Source organism: Lycorma delicatula, chromosome 5, assembly GCF_047948215.1.
Source record: "Lycorma delicatula isolate Av1 chromosome 5, ASM4794821v1, whole genome shotgun sequence".
Taxonomy (NCBI): domain Eukaryota; kingdom Metazoa; phylum Arthropoda; class Insecta; order Hemiptera; family Fulgoridae; genus Lycorma; species Lycorma delicatula.
Window position 1 is genome coordinate 2,213,790 of NC_134459.1, and position 15,090 is coordinate 2,228,879.

A 15,090-nucleotide genomic window follows, 5' to 3' on the forward strand; every position below is an offset into this window, starting at 1 on the left:
TAAAATTTTTAATCCATTTCTGAAGAAATGTCGTGAAAATATCAAAGCGGGTGTAAAGAGCTTGCAACTATTAAAACACATCCTTAAATAAATTCATCAACTACACTAAAATCACCAAAACTAAAAAAACTGGAGAAAACAAAATCACAGTTAAGACACAAACACAATTAAATTGGTTTCAACGAATTATTCATGATAATGAATGAGTCATAATCGCTCCAATAAACCGTTTTCTCTGAGAAAGTCGATCATTTTCTTTTCTCTTTTATCATTATATGTTAAATCATGAGCCAATTTTAAGCCTCATTCTGAGGTCTCTGTACAACGTGCACTCTTCTATTATATGTTTCACTGTGAGATATGTGTCACAGCTTGGTCACATTGGTCTTGCACTACTTGTTCTCCTGTTAGCATATAGGTGAAGGTAAGTCTGGTGTGACTTTTTCGAAGTCTTATATTGTTCTCAATGAGTTAGACTGTTTTTTGTTTTAATGGGAAGTCGGGTACTCTTAATGCAGTTAAACCTTATAGTAAGCGCACCCCACCTCCTTATCCATTCCTTTATTATGACCTGTTTACTGTAGTTTTTAAGGTCATGCAGTCGAGGTATTGAAATATTGACTTGTTCGCTGTTTGCCACTTTTTTGGCCGCTTTATCAGCTGCTTCATTACCAAGAATACCGATGAGGCCAGGTGTCCATATCAAGATGCATTGTTTGCAGTTATCTTTAAGGTTTTTAAATGCTGCCAATATATTCTGAACAAGTGCATCATGCGTGAAGCCACTCCTTAAAGCAGTGATTGCACTTAAGGAATCGGAGCAGAGAAGCACTCTCTCTTCGTTGTAATGTAATACTTAACGAAGCGCTTGCTGAATTGCATATAACTCTGCTGTGTAGACACTAGCTATTGCAGATAGACCCCCAAAAGTGGGATTCATCATATATGACTAATGAGCTTCCAATGTCGTTCTCAGTCAGTGAATACATGGGTGAAACTTTTAAATCCTGCAATCGATCATTGAAAAGCATTTGGAATATAAGTGTCTGGTAATCCGTGCTCTATCTTCTCCTTCAAGTCTATGCAGCCCTCCACTGTAGAAAATCCTTATAAAGCAGATAACAATGAGGGTTGTTAATTTTATTAATTTGTCTATGTAGATGTATTTTTTAAACAGTTTGTACATCTTTTTAATGATCATATATTTTATCAAATCATTCAGATAGCTTGTAATAAATATAAGAATAGTATGACTTGTCCAGTTATTTAATCAATCATTTTGTAGTTATATATTCTGAGGTAAGGAACTAATCATTAACTCTATAACATATCTGTGTATATATCTGTTTAATTATAAATTAATATCCATATATTAATTACTTTTTTCATGTTTTAGGCAAAGAGTTATTTAAGGAAAAAAAAGGAGTTTGAAAAACAAATTGATAAACATGTTACTGCTCTAGATAATATTCATGTGTTGTTGGCTAGAATTCATGATACTGAATCAAATTCTAAGGTAAGTTTAAGTAGTTTCATAACTAGAATGTATCACTAAATCAGCTGAGAATAACTTTAGCATCTTATAGTTTTTACTACACCATTTTTCACCAGTTAACAATAATTAAGCTTTATGATAATTAAAAAAAAACTCTTGTTTAATTTTATTTTAGTTAATCCTCATTATACCAGCCATTTCAGTTAATTTGAACATAATGTAATTTATAAAGACTTGAAAAAAAATGTGTTGGTTATAAAGACTTGAAAAAAATGGTATTATATTTTTAAACATTTTTATTATTGAGAAAATTGCTATCTTAAATAGTTTTCAACATACCATCCACATAAAATAAGACATTTCTCAAAGTGATGAATCAATCTCTGATTATTCCCTTTATAAAATGATGCTGCTTGTGAAAACAGCCTAATGTCGCACAACTGTTTTGACTTGTTACTCTACATTTGTAAATGGTGAGATGGGTCTCCAGAAGGTTAGGTTATTAAGCTTTTTTCATTATTGTAGTTTTGCAAAGAATACTTCATCATTTTTAGTGAAATTTGAAGTAATTTTATCTGCCAATATCATCTGCAGAGAATGACAAACTACTATTAGGGAGCACGCCGCATGTCTAAACATTTCAGTTGGCAGTGCATTTTCAATTTTGTATGATGATTTGGTCATACGACACATGTCTTGTAAATGGGTAACCATAGATAAATCTTGAATGTATCACTACGATCCACAAGAAGAAAATTTACAAAATTTTACTGCATCATGACAATGCGTGGCCCCAAGTCACCCCCCCCTCTCTCTCTCTCTCTCTCTCTCACTCTCTCTCTCTCTCTCACTCTCACTCTCACTCTCACTCTCATAGAAGATTTATAAATGGTTTATAAATCACTTTGTGATTTATAAATAGTTTAATTTATTAATTTTATTTATAAATAGTTTTTATAAATAGTTTAATTTATTAATTTTATTTATAAATAGTTTAATTTATTAATTCAGCAAAGGTAAACTTTAATAAAAATTTTTCTGATTTACTGATTTACTTGTTACTGCTTATTGCTTTCCTTAGTTCATACGCTGTTGAAGTGTGCCAATATCAAAGTGATAAAATACTCGTACCTGAACATGAAGTAGCGACTGTTATTAATTCTATACTGTATTCTGTCTGTTCATGACTATACAAAACAACTTTGTAAAAGTCCTAAAGTTATCTGTACTTCTTCCTCCATGTATCACTTTTCATTTATTATATCCATCTCTATTTCTTGAACAGACTCACGTCCATTTTTCTTATTTGTGCAGCAGTTGAATTCATGTTTGCATGGTATAAAAGGATGTCATTTTTCTCAAAAAGTCTGATGTTCACAAATCCAACTATTTTTAATTACTGTATATATATAAATTTTATTAAGATGTGAATTATCATTTGTATTTCAGAATGATTACATTACTGATAGAATATAAGTGTTAAATCTTTCTATTTAAGCTTGAACATCTCAGGAAAGTAGCATCCTGGAAACTAAAAATTAGTTTCCCAGGATTATACTTAGTTTCAGAAATTCCAATGATCAAAGACATGTTCAGTGAACTGCCTCCTACACATTACCACAGAAAGTTAAAAATGTTGATTGCATTTCTTTCATACTAGTTGCATTTTTTAGCGGTTTATGACTGCAGTAGTCTGTGCCACTTAAATACAAAATGAAAATATTTTATTCATTTGTTATGGTTTGGCATTATTTGTAGGCTATTGTATTCTATATGATTGTTGAATAATTAAATATGTTAATTTTAAGTAAAACTCATTTTATTCTGAACAGGTAATTTTTTGGATGTATAAATAGTTTGTCAGAAGAAATATAGATAGATATAGTTTCAAGAAATTATAATTTAAAATTTAAATTTTGTTGCAGAATTCATTCCATCCATTATTAGTTTCTTCTGGCGGTTTTCATGATTTAAATTCTTTCTTGTTTATTGCTCTTTCATATCGCATTTTATAAGGGTGTAATTATCAATATGATCTTTTTTTTCCATTAGGTTTTTGAATCATATAAAATGAGTTTATCTGCCTTGAAATATCAATTTAAAGAAGTTGGTTTGACAGAAGATAATGTCAGTAACACTATGGCTCAAGTACAAGAGGTTTGTATATTTGTAGATATGGTTTTAATATCAGCAATTTAAGTAGTATTGATTAATTTAATTTATCAATATTTAATATAATTTAATTTAATGATTTTGTAATAATAACACTACTCAACACAAAATTTGTATCTAATATGTTACACTACTTTTCTCACTGAAATTTGGATGCTGATTTCAAATATGCTATTGAAATTTGGTTATCACATAAAGATTTTATGTAAATTGTAAATTTGTAAAAGTTGTTTTATAATAAACTCATTTTTAACAATTACTGGTTACAATTAAGAATAGTTTCTGTATTTTTACTTTTAAACATTATGCATATTTGCTTAATAAAAAAAATAAAAATATATATATATACACACACTGTATCATGAGAACTAGACACATACAAACATGTCTGTATGATGACATCATACAGACATTTGTTAGTGCCTACTACATAGCTTAAAAACTTATTGAGCTAGCTTCACCTGTCTACACTGTGTGCTGTGTTTCTCAGAGTTATTAGTGTTTTGCTATATTTCCATCAATTCTTTATAATGCAAAAGTTATTTTTCTCGATTTTATTTGTTACAATATGGTTTCTGCAAAAAATAGTGAATGTTCAAAACATCAGACAATTTTTGTTACGTCTGTGGTAAATTTGCATCTAAATCTCAAAGAAATATTACTTCTGAATTGATAAAAACAGCTTATAAATTTTATTTTGTTTGTGCACTTGAGGATCAAGGTAAAATCTGGGTGCCTCATGTTATTTGCATATGCTCGCTCACTAACTGAACATATGCTCAGTTTGTAAACATTGTTAACAAATATATTTGAATTTTCATTAAAAAATGAGGAAGTTCATGAAACATGCAGATGTATTCTCAGGTAGTACCACATGAAGAGGAGTTACCTGTTCCTGTACCACCATATGAAACTAAAAATTTTTGTTGATTTAAACAAATTTTCAATGAATAGACATAAATAATAATTTTTAAAACATTGTTTTCACAGTGATTATTCATTTATTGGTAAATAAATTATATGTATCTAAAAAAATGCAACATACTACACAAATACTGATACAAATTTTGAATTCAACACCCCAAAATTAGTTAAAATCACCATGTATGATTTTTTTGTTGACTAGTGTAATTTCTGCATGACAAGATAAAAATAAGATTCTACTTTCTTATTTTACTTTCCTGGTGAGAATAGCTAGATTAGTTATATTAAAGAGAAAATTATGGTAAAAATGGGTTATCAGGTTTTTGCAAATCTTTATATTTTAGGGTACAACTAGTTTATCTAGAAAAAACATATGTATGATGTGTGTCGCACTGGTTTTGGTCTTGTACCTCAGGATTTACAAAACTGATTTTCTTCAAATTTGGCTTAATGTTTCTATATTTGGGGCATTGATAATATTAATTTATTTCTTATTTTAAGGGGGGCTATCGTGAAAAACCAATTTTGATTTTCCTCATAGGCATTTTAGAGAAAACTTTGGTAAAGCAAATTTGTTACCTAAAATGCATATATTAATAATAAAAAAAACTTTTTCAAAAAATCAACAGCCACCTCTTAAAATTAAGATTTCTTTGTTATTTTGCTCCGTCTCCCTTTGGTTTAAATATTTTTCAGAAATGTTTTTGAAAATTTAATCGATATATATGTATTTTATTTATTTGTTCTACCTCCCTTTTGTTTAAATATTTTTTTTTTTTAATTTGGCATGCTTATACTTCATATATAGAACTATCAAGAAATGTCTACAATTTTTTTAAATTACCTAAAAATTATCTTTACCTAAAAGGCAGAAAATTCTTTGAACAGTTTCTTTTTCTTATTTTAGCCTTTGTTGAAGTGGGTGTTAGATTCAGAGAAAACTGTATTTAAACAAATCTATTAAGCTTAAACTGTATATAAAAATCAATTAGATTTTTCCCCAAAATTTATTCCCCATCTGTAAAAAATGTATATTCTTTTTTTTTTGTTTTTTGTTTTTTTTTTTTTTAATTAATAAATTACTTACTTGTTTACCTATTTTATTTTTGTTACAAATGTAAACTTTTAATCTTATATTTAATATTGTAATGACTTATTAAGAACATTAAAAAATTCTGTTACAAAAAAGGTTTTCTAAAGATAACAAAAATTTATTAACATAGTTATTATTGTTATGGTTTTATAAAAGATGAAAGTATTTAATTATAGAAATAAAAGTCATATCCTTTATGTTTGAATTTTTTCATTTTGCAATGAAAAAGTGTGCAGGGTGTTGTACCAGCGAAGTCGGGAAAATCACGGACTAGTATACCAGCTTTTTTTTTTAATTTTGTTAATCAAACTATCCAAACTATTGATATGCTCTGAGAATCCATTTTGTACTAACTTTGTTGTTTGCTGAAAATAATTGAGGTTGTCATCTTGCTGAAATTCTATGAAACAGACTTTTTTTGTAACCGTTGTAAATTTTTTATTAAAATATTTTGCTAAACTAGAATCTCAGTTTTCTTTATTTAATCAAGATAAAATTTTAATTAAATTTAAAAAAGTATAATAATAGGTTAGAGTTATTAAACCGATCTTATTACATTTCCATAATCAAATGTTAAATTACTGTCTTCTTCTTGTACTATTCATAATAATAATTTTATAATTATTAGGATATTGTGATGCTATATGCTTTGCCACAGACATCTGTCTGTTTTGTTTTAGTTAATCTTATTGCAATCGATTCTTTTTTCTTAGTTCAGTACATAATAATAACAGTCAGTCAATGAACATGCACATTCAGCCCTCTTCACCAAATCAGCATACTTATCATTCAGTTTTATATGTTAATCGTAGTAATTTTTTAAGAATTATTCACACCTAAAAAATTTCCAAATATCTTGGAACTTAAGCGTTGAATTAATTACATAAAAATATAAAATAAGGAGTGAGATTTAAAGAGTTCAAATACATTAGTTGAACTGGATAGATAACTGAAATTTTTTTAGGTTCTTGATATCCATGATGATATACAAACAATGTTGGGAGAGCCTGCATCAAATGTGGTGACTTCTGATGAGGATTATGAAGCTGAATTAGAAGAAATTCTTAAAAGTAAAGAACCAGAACTACCTAAATTTAGTCCTGAAAAGTTCGGTAAGTTAATTTGATTTTTATTGTTTTAAAATTAAGGTAATTCTATACTTATAAAATGTTAATTCTTCTAAATGAAAATAGAAAAATCAATTCTAAATTCATTATTTACATTTAATAACAAATGGGCAAACATTATAGGGATATGTGATATTCTGAAAGGGCTGTGGAGTGTCAAAATGACTTAAGCAATAGACCCAATAACAGTAGATTGTTATTGCTCTGGCGCTAGAGGGAATGAGAATCAGGACTTGACCACTAGTCTGCATTAATGCTGTTTTATTTAGGTATAGAGATTTATTAATTAATGTATTCATGTTTGGTAAATAAATTTGAATTATATAAAAACTGTACAAGGTTTGTCAGTAGCATTACCAAATTTGTTAAATAAAAAATGTTAAATAAAATAAAATTGAATAGATTACTTGTAGCTATTCAACCTTATAGTTAGTTACCTTCACTTTGAAGTAGCCTTCTCCACTACAAATACTGGGAAATATTGGGAGCTGTGGCTCCCAATATTTCTGGAATTCTTCATTTGAGAATTCAGCTAGTAAATTTTTCTCTGTCAAGTTAGTCCACTAAAACATTGACCTTTCAGCTTCATTTTTAATTTGGGAAATAGAAAAGAACCAGCTGATGCTTGGTCAGGTTAATAAAGAGAATGTTGTCTCACATTCCCAACTGACTGATCAATAATGATTTCTCAGCGTAGAGCTTTGTAATATTTCACATGTTCCCATGAAGGATTTTCCCAGTTTAACACAAAATTTCACATTAATTCATTGCTCATGAAAATCACTCATTTTAAATAAATAAAAATCTTATGGCATACATAACTCTTGTTAACACAAACTGACATAATATGACTAAGCAAAATATTATTACACTTTTCATCGGCTGCTATCCATTGTTCCCAGTAGGTAACAGCATATTACACATTCTATTGTAGTGTTATCTGCTGCACATTTTAAAAAGTTCAGGAATTATTTTAACAAATCTTGTATCTTCAGGATTTCTGTCGATAAATAAAACCTTATTTCGTACAGAGATAAATGGTTGACTTATTTAGAAGTTTTACTGGATAATAGTAATGGAGCAACTATCTCACTGTAACTAATTATGAAATTACATTAACTTTAATGTTAATTTTGATATAGAAAATACATACATTTCAAGCTTTCCACGACACTTTTTGTGAAAGAGTTGGATAATAAAGCTAAGAAAAATAAAGACAAATTTTATAAGAAAATGTCTCCCTTCTAGTCTTCTTTAAGGAAGTGGAGTGATTAGTGGATTATTACAAAGTAACAGGAAAGAAAGATTTTAGCATCAGAAATAAAAGTTTTACAATGGACAAAGAGCTATTCGTGTTTAATTTAAATACAGAATAAGGGTATCAGAATTTAGTTGAATGTCTACAGTATAACTCCAAGAATGGTCGATTATGGTAATGATTGGAAGCAACATTTGGAAAGGATGTCGGAATGGTGGGTGGAGAATTTATATATCTCCTGGGAGAAGGGATGGTGGAAGACTACACAAGACATGACAGAAACTGAATAGTTCTTAAAAAATTAAATTTTTCCTTAAGAGAATGCACTATATTTGTTAATTTATGTATGCAACTTAAAATGATTTTGAAGTTCAGAATAGTGATGAGCCTAATTAAGATGGTTAATATTTTATAAAATTAATTTTTCATTGAAATTTAAGTAAGTCAGTTTTATCTTTAAAAAATGATAGTATGAAAATAGTATTTATGATCTCTTATGTTTTTGTTTTTGCAGATCTTCCAGAACCTCCTTCTGAATCACCAAAATCTTATACCAGCAGCCCTAAAACTTCAAAAGAAGTACAACAAATTGCAATCTAAGATAAATTTAATACTTGTATTTTGCAGTACATAAAAATATTTTTATGATTATTTGACAGTTTATTTTTATGATCAATTTATAAACATAAAAAAACATGTGTCCAGTATTTCTATTTCAAACTAATAATTACTTTTTCTTATTTTTTGAATTTTTGTGTTCACATTTTTTAATTTTTACAATTAATTTACAATTTTGTGTGGAAAATATTTTAAATACAAAACTTTGAACCGAGTAAAATTAATATTTTTGAATAATTTCAATCGTGTAGAAACCTAGGGCTGTACAATTTGTTCTAAAAAATGATTTATTTTATTACTTATCTTTTTTAATTATGAGTTGTTTTTGTATTCTCAATCATACATTTTTTTTTATTAGGCTATTCTTTTTATAATAAATGATATAAACAAAGGTTTCTTAAGATTAAATTATGATTTCTGAATTAACACAAATCCAGATTGTTGAGTTACTCATTTAATAACTCAATTATTCAGTGCTTTGTTATTTATATAAATGTTAATATTTATTACTAATGCTAGAATTTTCACTGTGATGACATTATAATGACATTATTCTTGTAGTGTTTTATAGCTGTGTTTGTTGTAGATTTTATTGTTTGATACCATTAGCTCTTTTTAAGTGATTTTGTATTATATTTTTTCTTCGGTTGGGATTTGTTGATTTCTTTTTTAATGTTTTAAAATTAAATTTATTTTATATTTATTTACATATATATATATATATATATATATCCATATTAAATATTTTTAGTAATTTATTCTAACCTAATCAGCTGATGTTCATTTATATCAAAGTGTATTTTTTAACTGATATTTTTTTCTGTACTTCAAAATTTATGTAATTATAAATGATTTAAGATAATACATTCATAAACTTATTCAAATTATTATTATATTTTTACTGTTATATAATTTGTGTAATCTGTTTTATTAAATTAACATTAGTCTGTGAATAATATTTACACAGATATATATATATATATATATATATATATATTACAATGAAAGCTAGTTTTGAGTAGTCAGAATTATTATTAATATTAGTTTTTACTGTTTTGGCGGTTTTGTCAGTTGAATTGCTGACTTCTGAATTAAAGATACTGGATTCTAAAGACCTTATGGAATTAGACTGATTTAATATGAATATTTTTTAGAGCTAAAAAAACAAAAGATTGCTTATTTAGCTTTATTTTATAATAGTGTAATTTATTATAAAATTCTTAACGTATTGATATTGCACAACTTTTAAAAATTATTATTTTATATGTTAGGCTAGATGAATAAAAATAAATTAAGCATAGTTCAGATTATTTGAGATGCTTAAGGAGATTTGATTTTCTCCAAAAAAATATTAAAATCTTGAGTTAAAGTATAAATATAGTATGCAGCTTATTTGTCTATGAATTCTATATTTTCAGATTTATTTGTATATATTTTACTTTGTTTGTAGAACATATTTTTTGTGGTATAGAAATGTTATTGGTTTTTATTAGTATGCCGGTTCATTATAGAAAAACTTTGATTATTGTGCTAAGTACTATCTGATAGTTTACTATAATGTACTGGTACTACATGGCTATTTGCCTCCCATAATGATATATCAGATTGCCCTTACTATGTGCTTACTTAGAGACATTTTTAACTTAAAAAAATTTCCAACATGAAAGCTGGGTTTGTGGTTCTATTAAAATCTGTAACAAAATTGCTGACTTTCAAATGTTGGTCTACTCAAGCATAAAGAATGTCATCATTATATTTATTTATATTGTATCTATTTTATTTATGTTATATGTTAGTTTATTTTTATATTAGATATATTTAAACATATTATTTCAGTGTTGAGTGCATTACTTCATAGTTGACTTATCTAACAACACAATGGCAAATTTTTTTCAAAATAAAAGGTATTCTTACTACACCGGTTTTCATTCTTTATACATTGTTGTCGTTAATAAAAATTTTTCCATAAATTAAATTAAAAAAATGGCATTTTTATTGTAATTCTAACATATAGGCGTTAAAATATGAGATCATTAACTTTAAAAAATTCAAATTTGGTAGTCTATTTTGTAATTCTTTCACTGAACCAAAAATATCAGTATTTGATTAATATAGACTTTTATCTTTTTTTTATTTTTGCTGTTTTTAAACTTTTTGTTGCTTATTATGACAAGACAATGGATTCAATGAAAGGGATAAAGCTAATAAAAATTCTAATGATAGTAATTGAAGGGAAACTTCCATTTAACAACAAAATGCAAAAATATTTTATTAAAAAAAAAAAAAGAAGAGTTTTGGTGGAGTAAATGAATTCAGTATTGTATAGAATTAAGGAAATGTAATTACCATTTTGAAGCCAGAGCAAGATGTGTTATTCATTGTCTATTAATGTGCAAATTATTGCATTTTCTAAATTAGTTTTAAATTGATTTGTACTTCATCTCTTCATTTCATTTACAAAAAAATTAAAAGTAAATCCAGAACTTTTTTTACTTAATAAAGAACTAATAATTCGTTAGATATAATATTTATTCTGTCATTTTTTCCTGTTTTGTTTAATTAATCAGTGATTTTCTGTAATTTATGTCAAAGCTTTCAGTCACACCATTCTGAAAACTTTTCTTACAGAAGAAAAATTTTGATAGTATGCCTTTGTTTCATTTTCATTTTCAATATACTAAATGCCATTTAAAAATTTATTTATGTTTCCAGTATGTTTTTTCCACTGATTTATAAAGAAGCCATTTATAAACTGTAAAAAAGTTAAGACACGTAAGATCTACACATCTTATGTAATAAAAAATTACTTGATATTCAACAGTTCTTTCAAAATTTGTTTAAAATATAAGTATTTTATAATTTTAAGATAATACTAGGAAAAATTTGTGAATTCTTATCCTATTTGAATACTTCATCATTTAATTGTTTTATTTTTATTTTCTAACATTCAAATTTTACTTTTAATAAGCACAAATTAATTAATGTGTCCCTTAATTAATTATTATATTCTCTCGGTCCACTCTAAGTTTAGAAGCATAGACTTTGTAATAAACTAAATATTTGCTGACATCATTGAGAGTTGACTTTTTATTTTCAGTTTTTGTAATATCATATAAACAGAGGATTTTTTAATATTTATTTGTAAGAGTTTTTTTTTTTTTTATTTGTTTATTAATAATCCTGTTATTATATCGACGTATATTTTTGTTAATCTCTGTGTAATTATTGGTTATTAATATTTAAAAGCAAAATGCATGTGTTTTTATAAATATTTATTTTGTAAGTGGTTCTTGAGGAGTCTGCAGTAATTGCAGTGGATTGCTTATTGTGCAGGATGGATGGGAAGTCCCGTATGCTAGTTATGAAATTGTTCGAATAGGTGCAGCTTATCTTCTATGGATCTAAAACATCTGTACGGGTTCCACCAAAGCACAGCTGTGTGCACCTCCATGTCCTGTTGTTCATCTGCAGCAGCATATCGGGGGGTGATCATTTGAAATACTGACCATACCGTCTTGGAGTTGCTCGTTGATGTATCTGCGTTTTCAAATCTCTTCTTTTGCAAAACCTCTTAGTGCATTTTCGTGTGTGGTGAGGTCAAGGCTTCTTGCTGGCGAAGGCAATGGGCTGGTAACTCTTCTGACCCGTGTTCAATCCAGCGATTTGGAAAAATTTCATTGAGGTGTCTATAGAAATTTAAAGCAAAATGCACTGGAACACCTACATACTGAAACATAATGATGCCAGCGATCCCTTTTCCCATTAATTCTGAAAGCAACCAGTCGTCGATCACCTGTAACTCTGTTGATTAACTGCACCATCGAAAAAGTAAGAACCAAGGAGATACTCAGCTGCCATCCCAGCCCAAATCATAACATGAGGCGGATGGTGTTTGATTTCTTCAAGAAAGTGAGGGTTGTTTTCTTCCCAGAAAAAAAAATTTCAGTTATGATAAATCTGGCTTTGATAAATCGCATACTTGTCTGAGAACATGATGTACTTTTTATTGTTTGCTCTCAGAAAGTGTTCAAGCAATAACTGACATGCATTGATCAAGTTCATTTTCACTCGACTCGTTAACTGTGGCTGGACAAAAACAGTTAACTTTCAAATCCTTCACCATGCGGTCTTGTATTGTTGATCTTGGAATGCCTAATTCTGCAGAACGTTTCCGTATTGATTTTATTGGCGGTGATCATTGAATCAATACCACCACAGTACCACACATCTCAGCTTGAGTGCTTGGCCTCTCACTGAGTGGCGCATGAAGAACATTTCCTCTTGCAAAAGCCTTCTTCTCCCACATCAGAAATGTTTGCCGTGATAGTGATGATTTCCCCAAAGCTCACAAAGAAGTCATTCATAATTTTTACCAATGTGTGGACATTCGTACATCTAACAAATGCTCTCTGACAGTGAACACACTTGTATTATCATCATTCCACAATCGACTTTGACTAAGGTCGTCCCACCACAGATGAACACATTGGTTGATCCCCACTGCAGCTTATCCTCCTCACTTTCCAGCAGCAGTGAGCGATATCAGTGATGAGAATTGGCAGCAGTAGACCCCAATTAAGCTGGATTTATTACAGTGTAAAGGGACTTCCCATATCTAATTACTGTGTTTTGGAAATTTATATTTCATATAATAAATATATTTATTTATATTATTCTTTAGTTGTTAAACTTTGCTTCTGTTGTTTATCAGTGATTGCTTGGCAGCTAAGTTTTATTGTGTACTGTAACTTATAATTATACTTAAATTATAGACTATACGTACATTCTTAAATTTTATTAATTCACCTATATATCAGTTAAGTAAATTTTTATCAAATACATTAAAAGAGAAAATAAATACAATTTAAAAAACAGTTATGAATTAATAAATATTCTTGTATGTAAACAAAAATACTGAACTTATGACGTGACATAAAAGATATGTATTGACAAAAATAAGACCACAAATATAACATTACTATATAAATGTATAACACTACTTTATATGAATTGAAATTACAAACCAATTTGATATGAAATAATTGATTTAATAAAATTATGCCTTAAATATAATTATTTTAAATTCAATAATAAATTCTACCAACTGGAGAAAGGGCTTGCCATGGGATCACCACTTTCGGCAATTCTGGCAGACATTTTTATGAATAAATTGAAAATACAATTTTACCATCAGTAATTAATAAACATCAAATCATACTGTATAAAAGATATGTGGAGAACATTTTAATCAAAAAACTAATAATGAAGAAAATATAAATAGTTAATGAAGTCAACTCATCGGATGAAAATATTAATTTCACTATGATTCAAAAAATTATCAATAGAACCGAATCGATTATTTATATATATAAATAACAATAATAAATTAGACATAAACATATATAGGAAACCAACCCAACAAGATACCATAATACACGTAATTCTTTTCATCCATGGAGCCAGAAAATAATCACTTTCAATTCATTAATTTACAGAGAAATTAAATATCTCAAACATAATACTATTATAAAATTAAATAATATTGTATGTATTGCCACATCTAATGGATATAATTATAATTTAATAAACAAATTATACTTCAAATTCAAAAATAAATTATATATAAGAGAAAAACTAAAACCAAAACATAACTCTGGAAATGATTATGTAAAAATGAATACAATGTAAACTATAGAAAATCTAATAAAATATATAAATCATTTAATTTAAAAACAGCATATATACTAATAATAAAATCATAAATAAAATAATAGAGATCCAACTAAAACCCTAATAAATGATAATAAATATAATTTAAACAAACACGGTGTATACAGTTTAAAATGTGAAGATTGTGAATTACGATATATTGGTATGACCAATCAGTCACTTTTTAATTAGAGCTAAAGAATATATTAATTGCATAACAAAGAAATATAAAGACAGTTCTAATTTTTCTAAACATAATTACGATCTATATAAATTCATGGAATTATTGGATTATTCTAATAATTATTGTAATACTTTTAATCTCGATGAATTCCATATATACAATAATCACAACAAATTAAATTTGATGGTATATTTTATATAAGCAAATAATAAACAATAATAATTAAGTTGGCCAAACTGATTTCACAATCTACATAGTTCATAACAAATGTGATACTATTACAATACAGACATAGTTACTTTAATGTAAGATTTTTATTTTTACAAAATGATCAATTGTTATGTATATAATTTAAGTATGTGAGTTATACTTTTATATATTTCAATCATAAATTATAAACCCTCTTGAAGATGGCAGAATAGCCGAATGCACTTGAGGGAAACGAATAATATATTGGTAAGCAATTTTATATTATATGTAATAAAACTCAACAATTAGTACATTACTGAA

The 15,090-nt window shown here is 27.4% G+C and overlaps 1 protein-coding gene across 1 annotated transcript in view; it reads left to right on the plus strand.

Annotated features, from left to right (window-relative positions):
* The window catches only part of LOC142324651 (charged multivesicular body protein 7), a 52,656-nt gene extending 37,566 nt beyond the window's left edge, over positions 1–15,090 (plus strand). The window contains exons 5-8 of the mRNA XM_075365506.1: positions 1,397–1,516; positions 3,548–3,652; positions 6,649–6,796; positions 8,584–15,090. Of these exons, the coding sequence (XP_075221621.1) occupies positions 1,397–1,516; positions 3,548–3,652; positions 6,649–6,796; positions 8,584–8,669 (459 nt within the window). The 3' untranslated portion in view covers positions 8,670–15,090. The remainder of the gene's footprint in view (positions 1–1,396; positions 1,517–3,547; positions 3,653–6,648; positions 6,797–8,583) is intronic.